Raw genomic sequence first — 17,925 nt, forward strand, 5'->3', positions numbered from 1 at the left:
TCCCTAGTATTTGGCCTCCAAAACGGTGCCGCCTGTTGTCGCTCGGTTGCCGAAAACGGAAACAAAGTATAGAAAGGTTACAAAACGGGGATATCGCTCCAAGTCCTAGCAAGTAACAGTTCACTTACTATTATTGTTATAAAAGAGAGGAATACAGCATGGGTAGAGAGACATTCATTCCTCTAACCTTTCAGATAAGCATCATTTCTTCTCTCCAAAAAAAAAAAAAAAGAACAGAAGAGAGAGAGAGCGCACTGGGACCTCTTGGAGCAAGATAATACAAATGGATGCTTTTATAGGGTTCCTGCAGAACACTCAACCGGTGGTGCTGTTGTCTATGGCTGTCGGGCTGCTCATCGCTGGTGTGCTCGTCGTTGGATTCCATGGAAGGAGGCATATCCGCTCCAACGAACCTCCTGGTTTGTAGCTTTGTTCTCTCTCTCTCTCTCTCTCTCTCTCTGTACTCTTGCCCGGTTGCTAAGAAGACACTGGAGGGTCCCTGTTTCTAGGTCGATAAAACACTGGAGAGACCCTTCGTTGGGTATATTTCTCATATATTTCTATTTTGGTCTCCTTCGGAATGAAAAAATCGGAGCGGAATCACGGGCAGAAACTCGGTATCGATTGTGGAGTACTGGAGTTAGTGAGAATTTGACTGAATTTTCGTAAAAAAACGTAGAATTTTGGTTGGTCAGAATTTCAGTCGGCGGCTGGTCGAAATTCCTGAGAATCGAAGGGAAAGCGAAGAACAACAGTACACGAGTCCGACTTGTGGGACCTGAAGAGGACAAGAATCGCTGTGACTAGTGACTAGTGAGTTTTAAAATTGACTGTTGGGCTCGTGTTGGGCCTGTCATCGTTCGTTCAATTTTGTTTGTGCAAGTATTAGCTAAGCCCATTAGTAACTTAGAGATGAGCGATAGTTAATTGGGGATAGCGAAGTGATAGCTTCCGACAGTAACAACGTAACATGTTATGTTTATTAAAAGTTTTTTTTTTAAACCTTGACAGTCATGACTGTCAGCCTGTCAAGTATAATTTTCATTAATTAAAACGTAAAATACATTCATCGTTCTACATCCAAAACATCATTTAAATTACATCAACATCTAAAAAACATCTATATCTATACATCAACATCTAACAACACAAACAACTAAAACAACGAAAGAAACAAACCATGTCCTTTAGTGGTAGACACTGATAACCTTCAGCATTAGTTGGCTAGCGACCAAAGGAAATGAGACATCTTTTTTTTTTTTTTTTTTTTTTCTATTTGGGTTGCGGGTGAAGAAGACAAGATGTCGCGATGGTGGGAGTGCAAAGAGAGAGGAGAGCTGACGACTAGGGCTATTGCCGCCAACTGTTTTTAGTTCTCCCAACAACGATGAAGGAAGAGAAGGTATAGATAGACAAGAGAGATGACGACGAGGACTATTATTGTCAACTTTTTCTTCTCTCAACAGATAGATGCTGGGGTAGGGGGCAGGAACGAGTAGCGCTTGCTGGCGGCTAGAATTTTTTGAAGAGAAAACGGAGTTGACGAGAGTGGAAGAGGGCGGAGGAAAGAATGAAGAAGGCAAAGAAGAAGAGGAGAGAGTTGTCAGTGCGGATCCTTCGCTCCCTCGAGGGAGAGCAGGAGGTAAGGATGGGACTGAGGAGTTATTTAGTTATTTAAAAGTATGTTATGCACCCTATAATTGCGCTTTTCTTATCTTCGTTTTACAATTAACTATATCAGCCTTCTTTTTGTATGCTTGGATGGTGTTATTGTTATATATTGTATTATTTTATTGAAATCTTTTTCCTTAACATTATTTTTGACAAGCATTTTTCTTGACTTCTTTTAAGCACAAAAAACATATCTGATTTGGCAAGAATTTTGAAAAATTCCCGAGTTTTCGAATTTCGATTTGAGTTAGCTGCTTCCTATCGATTGTCTGATTCATCCAATTCTGATTTCACAAAAACATGTCAATTCCTATTTCGATTCCGAGTTTCAATTTCTACCATGGTTCTATATCGTGGCAGTAAAACTGATTTAGAGCTCTTTAGGGATTTAATGAATGCTGTCAAATTTAGTACCCCGTGTGTATATATATATATATATATATATATACATTTTTTTTAAAAAAAAAAGGCAAATAATGCCCGTTTCATTGACTGAAACATTTAATTACGACATGTGAAAAACAAAACAAAACAAACAATACTCCCTCTATACTAGATTTCTCTATTTGCGCCTAACTTCTATGCCAAAACACCAAAAATACCCAATCTTTTCACCTATGCAGGAAAGAACTCACCACTAACCACATTATATCTAATATCTATCATTTCTAACTCACCTATAACCACAGTATATCTATAGCATCTTCTCAACAAAAAGTAAAACTCAGAAAAATTCTCTCATTTATGTACTGGTGTTAATCTCAAAAAGTACCCCCTATATCTGACATAAGATATGATTAATTATTTTAAAACAACGAGCAAATATCAAACACAAGCCTATAATTATTTCAGTTTGTTGACTCAAAACAAAACCAACTCAATAAATGATAAACTTCAACAGTTAAACCAAATTGACGAAGAATTGCAACTCTATCATCCTCATCAAGCAAGATGATGAAGACATTATGACGATAAATTTGATTAAGTTAATCTTGTGATTCTTATTATTGCTAAATTTCTTATTGGAAAAACTATTGTTTAATTCAAAATGATGTTATTGTTTTATTTTGTGGGATTTGATGTTCTCAGTGTTTAGTCTTGTATTCTTAATATATAGTAAACAAGACCAAAATATTTTTTTTTTCTACAGAAAGAATAACTCCTCTTCTCATTTTTACAGCAATATATGAGCTACCAAGTTACCCATGCTATTTGTCTTTAGAAAGCAGAGGTGTTTGGGAAAAAAAAATTTGGAAGAAATCGGGGCATTTAACTGATATTTCTCATGATCTGCATGAAAGAATTAGTCGGATACTTCACAAATTTTGGGAATCTAGAGTCGCACGAAATTCTGCCAAAATATTTGTTTCTTCCTAATTTTTTCCTTCTTTTGGGTTTTACTCTTATCTGATATATGATGTAACATGTGTTCCAGCTGTACCTGGGTTCCCTCTGATTGGAAATCTACTCCAGCTGAAGGAGAAGAAACCACACCAGACCTTTGCGAAATGGGCAGAAAAATATGGACCCATTTATTCTATCAAGACCGGGGCCTCCAAATTGATTGTGCTCAACTCGAACCAAGTTGCCAAAGAGGTAAGTTTCTCTTTCTTCTACTTTATCAAATGTGTGGCTGTTACACATTTCAGTAATATATTATCGTATCTACAAGTTATAGTCCACTTCTAGTATATATGCATTGTCAGCCTGCATTTTATAGGCATTTATGGTGAGGATAAACAGGTTAGTTCTACATGTCGTTTGTTGTTATTGTTATGTCCTTGAAATAGCAATTTTTTTGTACCTTGTGATTCCAGTAGTTACCCTATTTTAAACAAACATAAATATGAAAACTCTTGTTTAAACTACAAAACTTGTTTCTATATAAAATGTCCTTGCTTACCCACCTCATGCTCTCTCTCTGAACCATAAATTGAGTTTGCTTATGAAAAATTGAGATATGTACTTTATTATCTGACATGGATGCTCAGGGATATTTCTGATTTGAGGGGCACATATGGTAAATATTTGGAACATTATAATATCTATTTGGTGATTCTTTTGCAGGCAATGGTAGCAAAGTTCTCATCTATATCTACTAGAAAGCTCTCCAAGGCACTTACAATTTTGACGTGCGACAAGAAGATGGTTGCCACTAGTGACTATGACGATTTCCATAAGCTGGTCAAGCGGTGCATTATAACTAACCTTTTAGGAGCTGGAGCTCAGGTACAGTATTTTTTTGTGATTTTGCTCACACCCTCTTGCATTGAAGAACTATTGTATTGATCTTTGTGCAGCCGGTCGCAAAGCACAGCTTTATACCAATGGCTTCATCTCTGCTGGTATATAGATGAGCATTAGCACCAGTACATAAATGAGACGAGAGTTTTTCTGTTATACATATGGCATTATTTTGTCATGTTGTGGTGATTATGCTTCAGTTTTATCTGGTACATGCTGAAAATGCGGTATGCATTCTTGGTCAAATGATAGCACTAACTTATATGTTGTACTTCTATGTTTTCAGAAACAATTACGTGGCCACAGAGATGTGATGGTGCCTAATATGATAGAGAATCTTGAAACCACTATAAAAGAAAATCCTAGTGGCACAGTCAATTTTAGAGAGCTGTTCAAGGATGAACTCTTTCGACTAGCATTGAAAGAAGTAAGTCTCATTAAACCCGTGTTATAAAATCAATAGAGGTATTACTGCAGCTTGCAATATATTAATTTAGTGTAATTGCAGCATCAATATTGGCACACTGCAACTCCCATTATACAATGTAGTACAATCGGATGCTTAGCAACATCATTTATTTAGAGCTCATTGAATTGTTTGTAGCACATTTGTAAATTTATTTTTTTCTATGTCATGTTTGAGCTTATTTAATTTGATTAGTCATAAGAAATAAAGGAATAATGCTTCTTCCAAGGTTAACCACAATTTTTTTTTTAAATTTCAGGCATTAGGTCAGGATATAGAGTCCATTTATGTGCCAGAACTTGGCAAAGAGCTGACAAAAAAGGACTTGTATAATGTGCTGGTGGTTGATCCAATGACTGGTGCTATAGAGGTCGACTGGAGAGATTTCTTCCCTTACTTAAGATGGGTGCCTAATTCAAAATGGGAAGAGAAAATCCAACAGATGGCTTCAAACAAATACGTTGTGATGAAGGCCTTGATAAATGAAAACAAAAGGCGCATTCAACATGGAGAGGTTATTCCTCCTTGATTTTGGGACTGAACCCTGTTAAGCTTCAATTCTTAAATAGCTCTATGTACACTTCACTTGTGCAATTGGGCTTCATATGTTAACTGGTTTATTCCAAAAGTTACTCTTACCTTTGCAACTAAGTGCCAAAGTAAAACATAGAATATTAGAAACAAAGGCTAATTGACCTAGCCATGCCAGCACCATATCTCACCAGTTTGTAGCCAATATGCTTGATTTTCTATGGACTGATAGTTGGTATTGCTATCTTTGCAGGGAACTAATAGCTATTTGAAGCATTTACTGTCCATGGAAACCCTAACTGAAGAACACTTAATATCTTTGGTTTGGGAGGTGATAATTGAGGCTTCAGATACAACTGCTGTCTTAACCGAATGGGCTATGTATCAACTTGCAAAGAATCCAGATCGTCAGGTACAAATTAAATTACAAAGCTACCTTTCCTTGTTATATAAGACCTTGACAGCAGTCATTGTCTGATATGTATGTGGATCTTATTATTTTAAGCTAAGCCGCTGCCAATTCCAGATGGATGTGCTTTCCACCTCAATAGGGTATAGAGAAAAGAAGAGGAAGCATCTTTATATTTCAATCACATAATCATACAAGGCTCCTAGTCTGATTAATTATTGCATAATATACTAAGGTCTCAAATAGGAAAGTGAATTATCTTCAAAGACCAATCAAGTTGCATTGTTGCCAGTATAGTGGGGTCCATTTCTGCTGCCATAGTGGCACTATGGAATGCAATTGTGACTGACCCAATTTGAATCAAACATGCCTGCTTCAACTGTGGCTTTATATATAGGGGCGTTTTTAGGATCTGTGTGATTCAAATCTTATGCCTCAGATTCTGTTCCGTAGTTGCAAGTACAGCAGCAGAACAGGATTCGTCAATAGTCTGCACTGTGACTGTACAATACCTCCCTCATTTACTTTCTATGTTTTATGATCAGCACCATCCCCCCCCCCCCCTCTAAATCAGTGCTCAGTTTGATAAATTTTATGTTGTCATAATATGCATTACTAAAAAGTTAAATTTTATACTTTGGAACACACATTGAAGCAGTATGACAATCTTGCCAGCAACTTTCTGATTAGGCCCTTTTAGTTTTAAAGTTCTTAAATTGCATCATTCTATTTTACTTGAGTTGTAGGATCGCCTATATGATGAAATTAAAGAGGTATGTGGTGCTGAAAAGGTGATGGAAGAGCACATACCGCAACTGCATTACCTGAATTGTGTTTTCCATGAAACCCTGAGGCGCCACTCTCCTGTCCCGGTTATTCCTTTGAGATTTGTGCATGAGGACACACAGCTTGGTGGGTTTGATATCCCTGCTGGAGCCGAGGTAATCACAAAAATTAATTAATCCCATGGTTCAGAATTTATTTCATATTGTTGTTTTTTGAAAGTTGGAAGGTGGCTACAACACCTAAGCTGTTAGTAAAGAATTCTAAATACGTAAACCCGCCAGAATAGAAACTTCAGATCTGTACTATATCAGATGAAAGACGTACTGGCCAATTGAATGTTAACTAATGCCAGGGAGCAACATGGTACCAGCACTAGATATTATTCGCTGTGGTACATAACCAGTACTTACCAACATATATTGGTCAGGTCCAATACCAGAAAGTATAAAAATGGATGGAACTGGCCTACATGACACTTGACTATGAAAGAAACTGATGGCTATTTTATCTTATTATACCAGCCAGTTTCAGGCAGTAGCTCATAAATTTGACTTGTAAGTTAAAACAATGTTATAACTAAGTAATGGTAGTTCATATTTTCTTCTTTATTAAACAACACCAGATCGCAATCAACCTATATGCATGCAACATGAACAAGGAAGATTGGACTGAGCCTGATGAGTGGAGGCCTGAGAGGTTTTTAGAGGGCACCCACGAGTTCTCAGACCTGTACAAAACAATGGCCTTCGGTGCAGGAAAGAGGGCTTGTGCTGGCTCCATCCAGGCAATGCTCATCACATGCATATCCATTGCGAGATTTGTGCAGGGGTATGAGTGGAGGCTCATAGAAGGAGATGAAGATAAGGTCGACACTGTGCAGCTTACTGCACAGCGGCTCCATCCACTGTGTGTGTATGTCAAACCAAGAAAATAAAATAATTTAAAGTCAGGTCAATCAGTAGATGCAGTGAAAACTTGTATTATATGGTAAAGGCTTTGGAATTCTGTGGTTGTAGCAGTACATCTGGTTTAAGCTGTTGCTTCATGAGACATCCATGACCTTTTCTGCATGAATAATGTTTTTTTTTGAGAGAGGAAAAGCTACCTGTTTCTTAAATGAATCAACCGCACAAAAAGAATTCCCCCCCCCCCCCTCCTCTTATGTACCAATTTCAGCTAATTTTAATTAACCCCACCAAAGCTACAGTCATGGATTCCATAGGACGAAATTCTCGTAGTTGCAACATTAACCTGAAATAAAAAATCTTTGTAGATATTAAATAATTAGATGACTTGATCTCTTAAAAATTTACATATACAATTTTAAACCCTTCACTTAAAACACTAAAGCCAAAATTCATGTGCATTCTTATGGGCTTCAACAGAGAATAACGTACATGAATTTCGGCTCTAGAGTTTTGGGTTAAGAGTTCATGGCATGTTAATTCCTCTCCTCCTCTTGCCCTTGTCCTTCTCCGCAGCAGCTTGTGTGTGCATGGAATTCACCTCAAATTTTAAGTTTGGATCATCACTGTCCAAAGTACAGTATATCCGGTCTTCGGTCTAGGCCTGAAAATGGATCTGATATTATCCGTCCTAATCCGCTCCGAATTAGGGGTGTTCATTGGGTTGTAAACTCCCAGACCGTTTCATGTTGCTAAAACAGTTTAAGACTTCAAGATAATTTGGTTATTAAAAAAATATGAACCAAACGGTTTTTAGATTATTATGCGCCTATGCGACCTCTGTAGTTTTTATTATTTTTCAATATTTTTGCAGCTTAGGAAATAAATTAAAAATATAGGTTCTTATCCATTATATATTGATCAAAACGTCTTGCCTACGTAGTATTTACAGATTATAGATCGTAACAATCTGCAGTTCATAATTAATCACCCAAGGCAGAATATATATAATGTAAACGTATGTTTTTAGTTCTGCAACTTAAATAGAGAAAATACTTGTATAGGTACAAACCTTTTCTGTGTCAATGAAAGTTTTAGATTTCCCCTGATCATCAGTGTACATTTGGTTGATTGTTTTTCCTTTTTGTTTTGGGATTATGCGCGAGATTAAACTCTGGTGCTTTCTGTTTTACGCACAGCACAAGTTAGTCGAGCACAATATATTGCATAACAAATGGTAGTACAGCACAGCGAAACAAGTGCTTGGTGTGGCATTTTTAAGACATCTTTTTATAGATCACTAATATTCAATGCAACTTTTTTATTTCTCATTCTCTCCTCAAAAAATTTATTTTGTTCATTCAAGCCAGTAGACAACCAGCCTCACCTGAGACTCGACCCTGCATCTCCAGTGAGATGAGGTGCGCTTTAAACCACATGCGCCAGGCAGTGGAGGCAGATTCAATGCAACTTATTATACGGTCACTGAGATTTAATGCAACTTGTAGATGCCATAAGTTCCAAAACAGTCTAAGCAAACACAAACATGAATCGGTAAATGATATGTTGAACCGGAAGCAAGCAAATAAGATAGTTTAAAAGGCAAAAATCTTAGAAATTTTTCATTTTTTTGTAGAAAATCTGCTAAATAATGAATCATAAATCATAAATCATAAATCATAAAAATTCTTGGGAGTTTGAACTCCAAACATACGACCAAATGCTTCACTAAGTGTAATAGATGTCTGGCTAAAAGTTGAACAAGAGGACAAAAGTTTCAATATCTCTAGGAGGAAAGATGCAGCTCATCAACTCAGTATGTCAGACATAAACACCACTTGCAAGGAGCAAGCAAAGAGATCCAAATCCCTGCGACAACAACAATATTAATTCAGCATAATTTTCCAGACTAGCAACACGTACTGGTATCATGACTTGTGTTTACAAAGTCAAAAAAATTCTGTGATGAACCGATAACAAAAAAGAAGTTATGATTTTACAAAAGCAGCAGTTGCATACAATTTTGATGTAATATTGGACACGCCCAAGGGAACACGAAAAATAATGAATACCCCAGCAAAAACATAGGACATATGTCACACATCCATAAATGTATATTCCCTTGTATACCCTTCCAAAACATGAAACTATCCCCATAGTTATCTCCCTTTTTCAAAGGTGCCTTAATTGCTAATCCTCCTCGTTATTTTTCCCCATAAAAGAAAGGGATAAAGGAAAGGATTTATGGATGACATATTTTTGTTTTCTTGGGTACATTTGCTATTTTTTTATATCTGTAGGAGCATAAGCAGAATTGCCCGGAAAATTGAAACAAAGTTTTAAAAAAAAGGTAGCAAGAAGTACCAGAAAGACAGAAGCAAACGAAGCAGCTGCAAGCTCCTTCGGGAGGCTCCTGCTCTTTCTTGTTGATGTTGCCTCATATCTGAAAATTTGGTAATATGAGCATAATTTTAGCAAGCTAAGCATATCATTTAATGTATATCACCTGAAAAGCTCAGTCTCTAACATAATTACATGCAACTGGGTCAGTGTAGGTGATGGCTAGATATCACAATGCTCTTATCTGCTTTTAAAGGATCATTATTATAAATTGCACAATTATAAACACTTGAATACGAATTAGGTCTAAGAGGGAATATTTCTGTTTATATGCTGGCTTGGATGCACAGATGAAGGTTAACTAATGCTAGATGGCATAAAATTGCAAAATTAGGGAAGGACCAGCATAGTAATCTTAATTCTTAACCAATTCACTGAACTATCTATTTAAATTATCTATCTTTCACCAATGAAAGTTTCCATGGCTTTATTTATAAAAAAAAAAAAAAAAATACTGGAACTGTACCCTTATATTAGTTAGATTTTACTTCGAAAAATATTGTAAAAAAGGATGACTCAGTAAAAAATGAACATTTCACCTCCAACACAAAACTAAATATCTTTATCGTGAGCTAAAGAGAAATTATGCACTGTGGTACTAGTAGAGAAGGATCTTCTTTAGAGAAAAGTTTTACCAAAAACTAAATTTGGAGACAGAACTAAAACCCCACCTACACACTACACCAAAAAGAATCGCATCTAATTTTCATATAAGAATATATATCATATATTGAATTATAATCACTAGAAAACCATATTCCATTCCATCCCCAATTCACCCAAATCTGCCTAATTATCGGTTGTACAAACTCAAATCATGAAATTGAAAACCAATCAACACTGTAGAAAATAACAACAGATCAAGGGGTTACATGAAGAAGAAGGCTGTGATCATAAAGCCGATGGAGAGCATTACGAAGGCCAGCGTCGGGTACAAGGCGACCGGTACAGGGCTCGAGATCGGTTTTAAAGCCTGAATTGTTGTCAGATTAATTAAAACCAGAAGAATAGGTAAATCGTAAAAAGAACTAAAATCCTACTTAGAAAAACCCAAGAGAGATCGCGATTCTCACCATCAGGATCTGATCGAGAAGAGAGAAAAAGAGGTTCTTCTAATCCCTCGGGAGTTTCTGAGTAATGTCTTTAGAGGTCTCATGCTTATATTTGAAACCACATGAATACCCTTGAATCTTCATCGGACGGTGTACATTAAAGAAACTATCTCCATTTCATCGGAACTGCAGAAAAGTCGATCCTTCGTCAGAACAATAATAGCCGTGAGATTTATTTTTGACGGTTAAGATTAGTAAAAAATTCGCACAAATGTAGAAAACTGGAGTGTCTGTGTCTTTTTCTTTTGAGTTGAGCCCATTCCAAGGGGACCAGTACCGGCCCTCTATTTCGGCCTAACTGGTCCGTGGCCCATAATTGCTAAAATGTACTAGTTCACACCAGTGTTATAAATAAAAGTATGTGGTCGTTGAACTGAGGGAGTATCGTCAAGCAATTAATCGGTATGCAGCCGATTAATCGAAATTATGTGAATAATTTAATATTTTTATTAAATTTATATATATATATATCATAATTTATTAAAAATAATTTAATTAACTCATTAAACTTATCAAATAAACTTAATATAACTTAGTTTTATTATTATAACATGATATTATATTTATTTTTTCTTAACAAAAGCAATTTACATGTGTAAGTAACACATTTATTTAATAAAAAATAAATTCAAGAATTAATTTTTTTCAAATACTAAAAACATATTATTTAAAAGTAAATGAAACATTCCAACATAAAATCACTAAATTTAATTTATGATAACAATTTAGTTTCATAAATGAACATGTTGTACTAATTAAAAAAAACACATCAATATGTAAGAAAAAAATGATGGTATATGAATAACAAAAGAATTAATCAATTTCAAAATAAGCAAGAATAAAAAATATTGGATGCATGTCCAAACACAAATAAAACTATAATACATAATTTATAAAACTTATTATCACACACTATCACAAAAAAAAACAAATCAATGTGAAAATAAATATTCACTAGAATAAATTGGAATAAACAGAAATAAAGTCAATAAACGGACGATTAAAAGGTAAAACGGCCGATTAATCGTTTTCATCCACAAATTAACAGGCATCCGTTAAGTGTATTTATAACGGTTTGGTTGCCGTTAATGATTAAACCACCGTTTAATCAGCCGTTATGACGGCTGGTTCATATAGATCGGATGAACTTATACAAAAACAGATTTTAAACTGTACTTTTGCATGATTCGTACTTAAATTGGGTTGTGCTCAGTACCTTAATACACAACTAATAATCATCAAGTGGAGTGTCATATGTAGGATTCACTTATCTTTTTATACTTTTTTTCTTATAAAAAAGGCATGATTCATTCATTTGCCCGTTTCATTGACTGAAACCAGTAGTTAAGTTACAATACACATCATATTTTATACTTTGTAACCCATTAAACTTGTTCGAGTAATGAAGGCCTCGTGCATATATATGTAGAACGACAATAATCATTCTATTTTCTTTCTCGTGATCAGATATAAAATCGACCCAATCTTTTAGGACATTGCAAGGAAAACAGAGTAATAGGCCTTCAAGATGGTTTTGCAGTTAATATTTGATATGACCTGTGCCGGTTATTAGGTTTAGACCCTGGTTACCTCAACTATGATTTCCACGATTTTCCATCCATTCAAACCCTACAATTAATAGAAGAATATGTAGTTTACTTGCATTTGGTTCCGAAATTCATTCGGGAAATAATGCGAGGCTGATTGTACGTTAGTTACTTCAGAAAAATAGCGACAGCTGCTAATGCATGTCATGAATCAATCTGTAACCCAAAAATTGGAAGAGAGAATAGTTTCAATGATTGGTCGTTGCAACCACGAGACTAGACAGTGAAGGACTCACGGGTGCACCCTCGAGCTTGGCAGAAATTCCAGTTACCTGGGAGAGAGAAAGCCATAACTTGACAATGCTTTTCTTTTTTTTGACAAAGCTTGACAATGCTTTTCAAGGCTCTAATAAAACCTAATGCAAAGAATCAATCTATCTCTTGCAGATACATTTGCCTGATGGTCCAAAAAACAAAACAATATTTGATTAAAAGGTGTTCAAAAGCTTATTTATTTGCATGCGGCAATATTGAATCCCTGTGGTCGCATCCACCGGTACCTTATCAACAAATAACTGCTGCTCATATTTCATAATTATTCTATGGGTAAACTGGAGTCTATGGAGACGAGATTGCATGGAGTTCAAGCCTGAGCGATGAATTAATCAGAGAGGTGACACAAGGCACGAGCCGGCTTACTAGGCCTTTACATTTAATTGTGAACCATGTAGTCTGTAGAGGTGGATCAAGGTTGTGTTGTAGAGACGCAGGTTGGAATTGTACCAAGGGAAAATATAATAAAGGGTTCAAATTAATGTCCTCCACATGTTTCAAGAGAGAGTGGCAAAAATAGCTCTCTTAAAAATTGACTGTGTATAGGCGTACACGGCAACAATAAATGAAATAGGACGACATAAGGCATCACTGCTCTTGTACTAAACATGAGAGAGGCAGAGATGATGCTGATAATAATGTTTTTTTGGGGCCTACCCATACGAAGTACGCGCAATCTCTCATAAAAAAAATTCTCCTACGACATGCATATACAATGTGTTATTTGCGATTTCTTAATGTGTTTGTGAATGCTTTATTTAGTGCATGTATTACAATGTTGTGTTGAATTGTGTAAGCAGGCAATCATGTTATTAATGCTCGTCACATGTATGAACAAAGTCATGCTATTTATGTTAGGTTCCAAAACACATTTTATACCAACTTAAATTTGGAATAAAAAATCTCGAAGAGGAATATCAAAAGATGAACGAAAACTTCATCTATACCAAAAACTTTTGCTTCTTATGTCTTCTGGAAGTTCGTCTCTGCTAAAAAGAGAAAAAAAGAAACTCGGTGCGACACTGGCCTAAATCAGTACAGAAGGTAAAATCATTTCCTCAAATAAAAAAGGAAATAAACACATCAACTATCACACAGAACATACATACAATTTAACTCGAGTAGTATCAAGATATCATAAAACAAAGAAATTTACATGATCATTAACAGACAAACTGCACATTAATTGATTTCAATTTTCTTGCGATTAGAACAGCAAAGTTAACAAACAAGTAATCGGTACAAAGAAAACATTCTTCACGATGGAACGAAAGCCACGACATTCAGAGGCAATAATGTCGCATTTACTTTTAAAATTGTGAAAACTAAAAATTAACCACAGCAACCACCAGCTTGAGAAGAGGAGCCAGCACCACCTGATGGACCTGGTATCCCACCATATCCTACTTTTATGCCATATGACTGCCAAATGACAAAAGATGATACAAATATATGCCATAAGTATACACTGGCATGGTACAACTCAGGAAAAAAAAAACACTGAGGTTGATAGTGCCAAAAGGAAGGAAAGCTTGAAATACAGAGCTATCAAGTTATTGTCACAATTAGATAAAGCTAATAATTGTACTAATTAATTGACTAACCTCATTGGATACATCAAAGACACCATCCTGGATTTTCTTATAGATTGTTCCTGCAGTTTTGATAAATGCCTGTGCAAAATTTACAAATCAATGTTAATCACACTTGAGTTGAAAGAGCTCCTTTTTACTCTCTTGTTTTCTATTTATTGCAAACTATGATCAAGAGTCCACCGCCAATCAGATCATTTTCAACTACAGCCTTCCAAATTTCATTTATGCCACAAGCATGAATATCTCACTACAAAAAAACTCTACACAACTATTTACTTCCAAAATGCCCAACTTTCTCCTGCATCATCTCTGTACATGAATGAATGGAGCAAGCATACAGGTACTATGGGGCAAAAGGAACAGGCATAAGAGAGTAATTGGGTATATCTTAATTATTTGTAGGGGCACAAAACATAATTTCACTAGCAGCAGAATAACAAGGGAAGATTGTAGGATTGCTCCTGCCCAGAAAAGTCCAACCAAAGTGATGGCTCACTAGCAAGAGGAGTAAACAAGACATAATAAAATTTACCTCCTCGACATTCTGAGCAGTTTTGGCAGATGCCTCCATGAATATAAGGCCGTGCTCCTTGGCAAATTGCTCCCCCTCCTCAGTGCTGACTGCTCGCCTGTGCGCCAGATCGGATTTGTTCCCGATAAGCATAATTGTCATGTTTGCATTCGCATGTTGCCTTGCATCCTCTAGCCAACTGGCCAGGTGGTTAAATGTCTCCCTCCTATCCATTTCCAAGGAGGACAAATTTAGGTTTGCATCCTGAATCTAATAATTATTAACATTTGCAAATAACAACCAATGGTTCCCTTATTGGTATGAACACCCCCAGGTTTACTAGATGCTTCCAAATAACACCTATCGTTAAATTGGCGTTATAAATTGAATATTGATTCTATGATAAAAGCTTTTCACCAACTCTCAGCAGTGTTTTTTTCACAATTTACAAAATAATCAAAACCAAGCCCACAAAAGGAGTCAGAACGTAAGTTACTAGTTTGTTTGTAAATTGGTTCTGAAGCAATTTCCCTTATTTTAATATTAAACATATGGGGCAATTCAGTTATCTGTTAATAGGATTAACCTTGGTTAAGATGCCAGAAAAATAAAGTTGTGTGGTGTTGTGTGTAAACAAGGTACGTAAAGCAGCCAACAAATTAGTTTATGCTTTAGCTAGACCTCATGATTGTAAAAAGTTAGTACCTGGTGATGTCATATACAAGAAGTGCACCAGCAGCGCCCCTATAATAAGATCTAGTAATTGACCTGAATGACTCTTGTCCAGCCTACGATTTTATCATGAAACACAACACAAAAGTATTTCAAAAATTTAAATCCACTTTCAATTATTATCTGCTAATTGTAACAATGCACATGACTACTATGAAATACAATGGAATATGGAACTGAAACAAACCGTATCCCAAATCTGGAGCTTGATAGGCTTGTTGTCGATAGTAATCATTCTAGCACCAAATTCAACACCAATTGTCAAATCATGCACAGGCTGGAACCGCTTGTCAGTGAATTGTAATAGGAGACATGACTTTCCAACACCTACAATCAATCAAAACAATATTTAGTTAAACACTTCAATTCTTTTGATGTCGTCGGAAAGTCAGCTCATCAAAATCGAGCATGAGTTGTCTAACTTCACCATACATCTCAACAACAACAAGAAGTTGGAATTTGCTTCAAGAAAAGATCAAGCATTCCTTATAATTAACACAAAAGAATGGGTTCTTAGTGCAAATTGAGATCCTCAAGCACCCTCCCTTCCTCTCTTTTCAATCAAGCTATTTCGTGCCTGATTTAGATCACATGTTAACCCACTGGACTTGGAAACCAGATTCTAAGTATTTATTTTGCTGTCGTACTCCATATATATAAATTATTGATCCGACGAATAACCCACTCACTCCACCGTATCGATTAGATCAGTATTTCATTCTATGAATAAGCGCCTAAGAGAATCAATAACGGAGGAGCCCAGATTATTTTACAATACAAAACGCAAGCAATAGAAGTATAAAACTCTATAACAAAAAAAAATTAGGGGAAAAAGAACCACCTGTATCTCCGATAATGATATATTTGAACAGATAAGCGTACGACATATCTTCGTATGAAATCTAATCAAACTTCTCCGATTCAATTTTCCCCAAATTCGAAAAGAACAGAGCGCTTCGCTTGGATTTGGATCTTTCGAGAAAGAGGGAGAGAGCTGTTAATTTGATTAATTAATTGAGATCTCGTATTTCGATAGCTGTCCGCGGAAGTAAAACGGAACGTGGATGGCGAGTCGGTGACGAAATCGGGTATTAGAGAGGTACCGTTCCGTGGAGTAATTGAATCTGGATCGTTATCTTAACTTTACACGAATCTCAAAGTATAAGAATACTGGCACCCTGGACTATTCCGAATAAGTGCTTTCTTTGAATTAATCTGGACCGTAAAATAATGGGCCCTATCCGTACGTTACTTGTCCAGTCGGTGACCCCCTTGCCTAAGGAATTTCAGATCAGATCCAAGCCGTCACTCAAGCGACTTCGCATCTTTCCATTTTGGGTTTTTTTTTTCTGGGGAGTGCTACTCAAACTGAGGGTATCATTTGTGATATTGAGAACTCAGAGAAAATTTTTTAACTATCACAATTAATTATGTCATAATTAATATAGGAGTGATGCTTCTATGGACATAAGGATCTATTTATAAAATGAACATATTTTTATTTTCAAAGTTCAAACAGTCGATCCAAACCGTTCATCTTGTTATCCATATTAATATGTGCTTGGAGACCAAATTTTATATTTTTCTGAATCTTTTTACTATTTATTAAGATGGGTACAAAAAATATCAAATTCAAACCATTGAATTTTGTACCCATCTTAATAAATAGTAAAAAAATTCAGAAAAATGTAAAATTTGGTCTCCAAGCACATATTAATATGGAGAACAAGATGAACGGTTCGGATCAACTATTGGAACTTTGAAAATAAAAATATATTCATTTTACAAATAGGTCCTTATGTCCATAGAAGCCTTTGCCTAAAAGTTAATAATGAAAAAATATTATAATTTTGGTAATAATTTTTGCTCAGCACGCTTAAGATATGCATGCCCCTTTTAAAAAAAATTGGTAATTGTACCAATTAGTATTGCCTATTGACAAATATAATATGTATTTTATATTTTTACTTTGATCTGCATCATTGTATATATTATTCTAAGTATGTAGCTTATTTAGTTAGCATAATTTATATTCATCCACATTGAAGTTGATAAATCATAACTATTTAAAAAGGAGATGAAACAAATAACTGATCTCAACACCATTTTCATGAATAAGTCTTAACTGGTACGGAGATAAATGTTGATTCAGAGTAACACTAAGCACTCAATTTCTTGAATTCATTTAAATTTTTTGTTGTCCTCCATAGTTGTTTCGACCAATTGTTGTTGTACCAGGTACACTTGGTCTTCTATTTTTTGCTATATTTTGCTAGCTAGTCTAGCATTTTGATGTAATCTTATCTACAAAATTTATAGGAATTCAAGAAATTGAGTGCTTAGTGTTAGTCTGAATCAACATTTATCTCCGTACCAATTAAGACTTATTCATGAAAATGGTGTCGAGATCGGTTATTTGTTTCATCTCCTTTTTAAATAGTTATGATTTATCAACTTCAATGTAGATGAGTATAAATTATGTTAACTAAATGAGCTACATACTTAGAATAACATATACATGTATGATGCAGATCAAAGTAAAAATATAAAATACATATTATATTTGTCAATAGGCAATACTGACTAGTACAATTCCCAAAAAAATTTAAAAAGAGGCATGCATAGCTTGAGAGTGCTGAGCAAAAATTGTTACCAAAATTATAATTTTTTTCCTTTTCTGTAA

General features: G+C 35.4%; 3 protein-coding genes across 3 annotated transcripts; 1 reads left to right on the plus strand and 2 right to left on the minus strand.

Moving 5' to 3' along the window:
* Nucleotides 1-161: 161 nt before the first annotated feature.
* On the plus strand, nucleotides 162-7,199 carry GA3 (GA requiring 3). Its single transcript, XM_078320517.1, has 8 exons — nucleotides 162-419; nucleotides 3,107-3,267; nucleotides 3,739-3,900; nucleotides 4,202-4,342; nucleotides 4,641-4,895; nucleotides 5,166-5,324; nucleotides 6,068-6,262; nucleotides 6,730-7,199. Exons 1-8 carry the CDS (start codon nucleotides 284-286, stop codon nucleotides 7,039-7,041), a joined length of 1,521 nt encoding a protein of 506 aa, XP_078176643.1. The 5' UTR covers nucleotides 162-283; the 3' UTR covers nucleotides 7,042-7,199.
* Nucleotides 7,200-8,606: 1,407 nt separating this feature from the next.
* On the minus strand, nucleotides 8,607-10,625 carry LOC144571697 (uncharacterized). The gene is made up of 4 exons (XM_078321058.1): nucleotides 10,486-10,625; nucleotides 10,285-10,385; nucleotides 9,377-9,455; nucleotides 8,607-8,881 (listed from the first exon to the last, which is right to left on the minus strand). Exons 1-4 carry the CDS (start codon nucleotides 10,486-10,488, stop codon nucleotides 8,834-8,836), a joined length of 231 nt encoding a protein of 76 aa, XP_078177184.1. The 5' UTR covers nucleotides 10,489-10,625; the 3' UTR covers nucleotides 8,607-8,833.
* Nucleotides 10,626-13,492: 2,867 nt separating this feature from the next.
* On the minus strand, nucleotides 13,493-16,312 carry LOC144571392 (ras-related protein RABB1c). Its single transcript, XM_078320665.1, has 6 exons — nucleotides 16,084-16,312; nucleotides 15,430-15,569; nucleotides 15,216-15,298; nucleotides 14,532-14,736; nucleotides 14,009-14,077; nucleotides 13,493-13,826 (listed from the first exon to the last, which is right to left on the minus strand). Exons 1-6 carry the CDS (start codon nucleotides 16,127-16,129, stop codon nucleotides 13,737-13,739), a joined length of 633 nt encoding a protein of 210 aa, XP_078176791.1. The 5' UTR covers nucleotides 16,130-16,312; the 3' UTR covers nucleotides 13,493-13,736.
* Nucleotides 16,313-17,925: the final 1,613 nt, after the last annotated feature.

Source organism: Carex rostrata, chromosome 19, assembly GCF_964058835.1.
Source record: "Carex rostrata chromosome 19, lpCarRost1.2, whole genome shotgun sequence".
NCBI lineage: Eukaryota > Viridiplantae > Streptophyta > Magnoliopsida > Poales > Cyperaceae > Carex > Carex rostrata.

Bases quoted from the DNA above. Each gene is read 5' to 3' on its own strand.
- GA3 (XM_078320517.1), top strand. From the start codon at position 284: ATGGATGCTTTTATAGGGTTCCTGCAGAACACTCAACCGGTGGTGCTG. The intron at 420-3,106 runs GTTTGTAGCTTT...CATGTGTTCCAG, and splicing joins CCGCTCCAACGAACCTCCTG to CTGTACCTGGGTTCCCTCTG. The intron at 5,325-6,067 runs GTACAAATTAAA...CTTGAGTTGTAG, and splicing joins CAAAGAATCCAGATCGTCAG to GATCGCCTATATGATGAAAT.
- LOC144571697 (XM_078321058.1), bottom strand. The intron at 9,456-10,284 runs GTAACCCCTTGA...CCAAATTTTCAG, and splicing joins ATCACAGCCTTCTTCTTCAT to ATATGAGGCAACATCAACAA. The intron at 8,882-9,376 runs GTACTTCTTGCT...TTGTTGTCGCAG, and splicing joins CGTTTGCTTCTGTCTTTCTG to GGATTTGGATCTCTTTGCTT.
- LOC144571392 (XM_078320665.1), bottom strand. From the start codon at position 16,129: ATGTCGTACGCTTATCTGTTCAAATATATCATTATCGGAGATACAG. The intron at 14,737-15,215 runs GTACTAACTTTT...GGAAATGGATAG, and splicing joins CTTGTATATGACATCACCAG to GAGGGAGACATTTAACCACC. The intron at 14,078-14,531 runs GTAAATTTTATT...AATTTTGCACAG, and splicing joins CTGCTCAGAATGTCGAGGAG to GCATTTATCAAAACTGCAGG.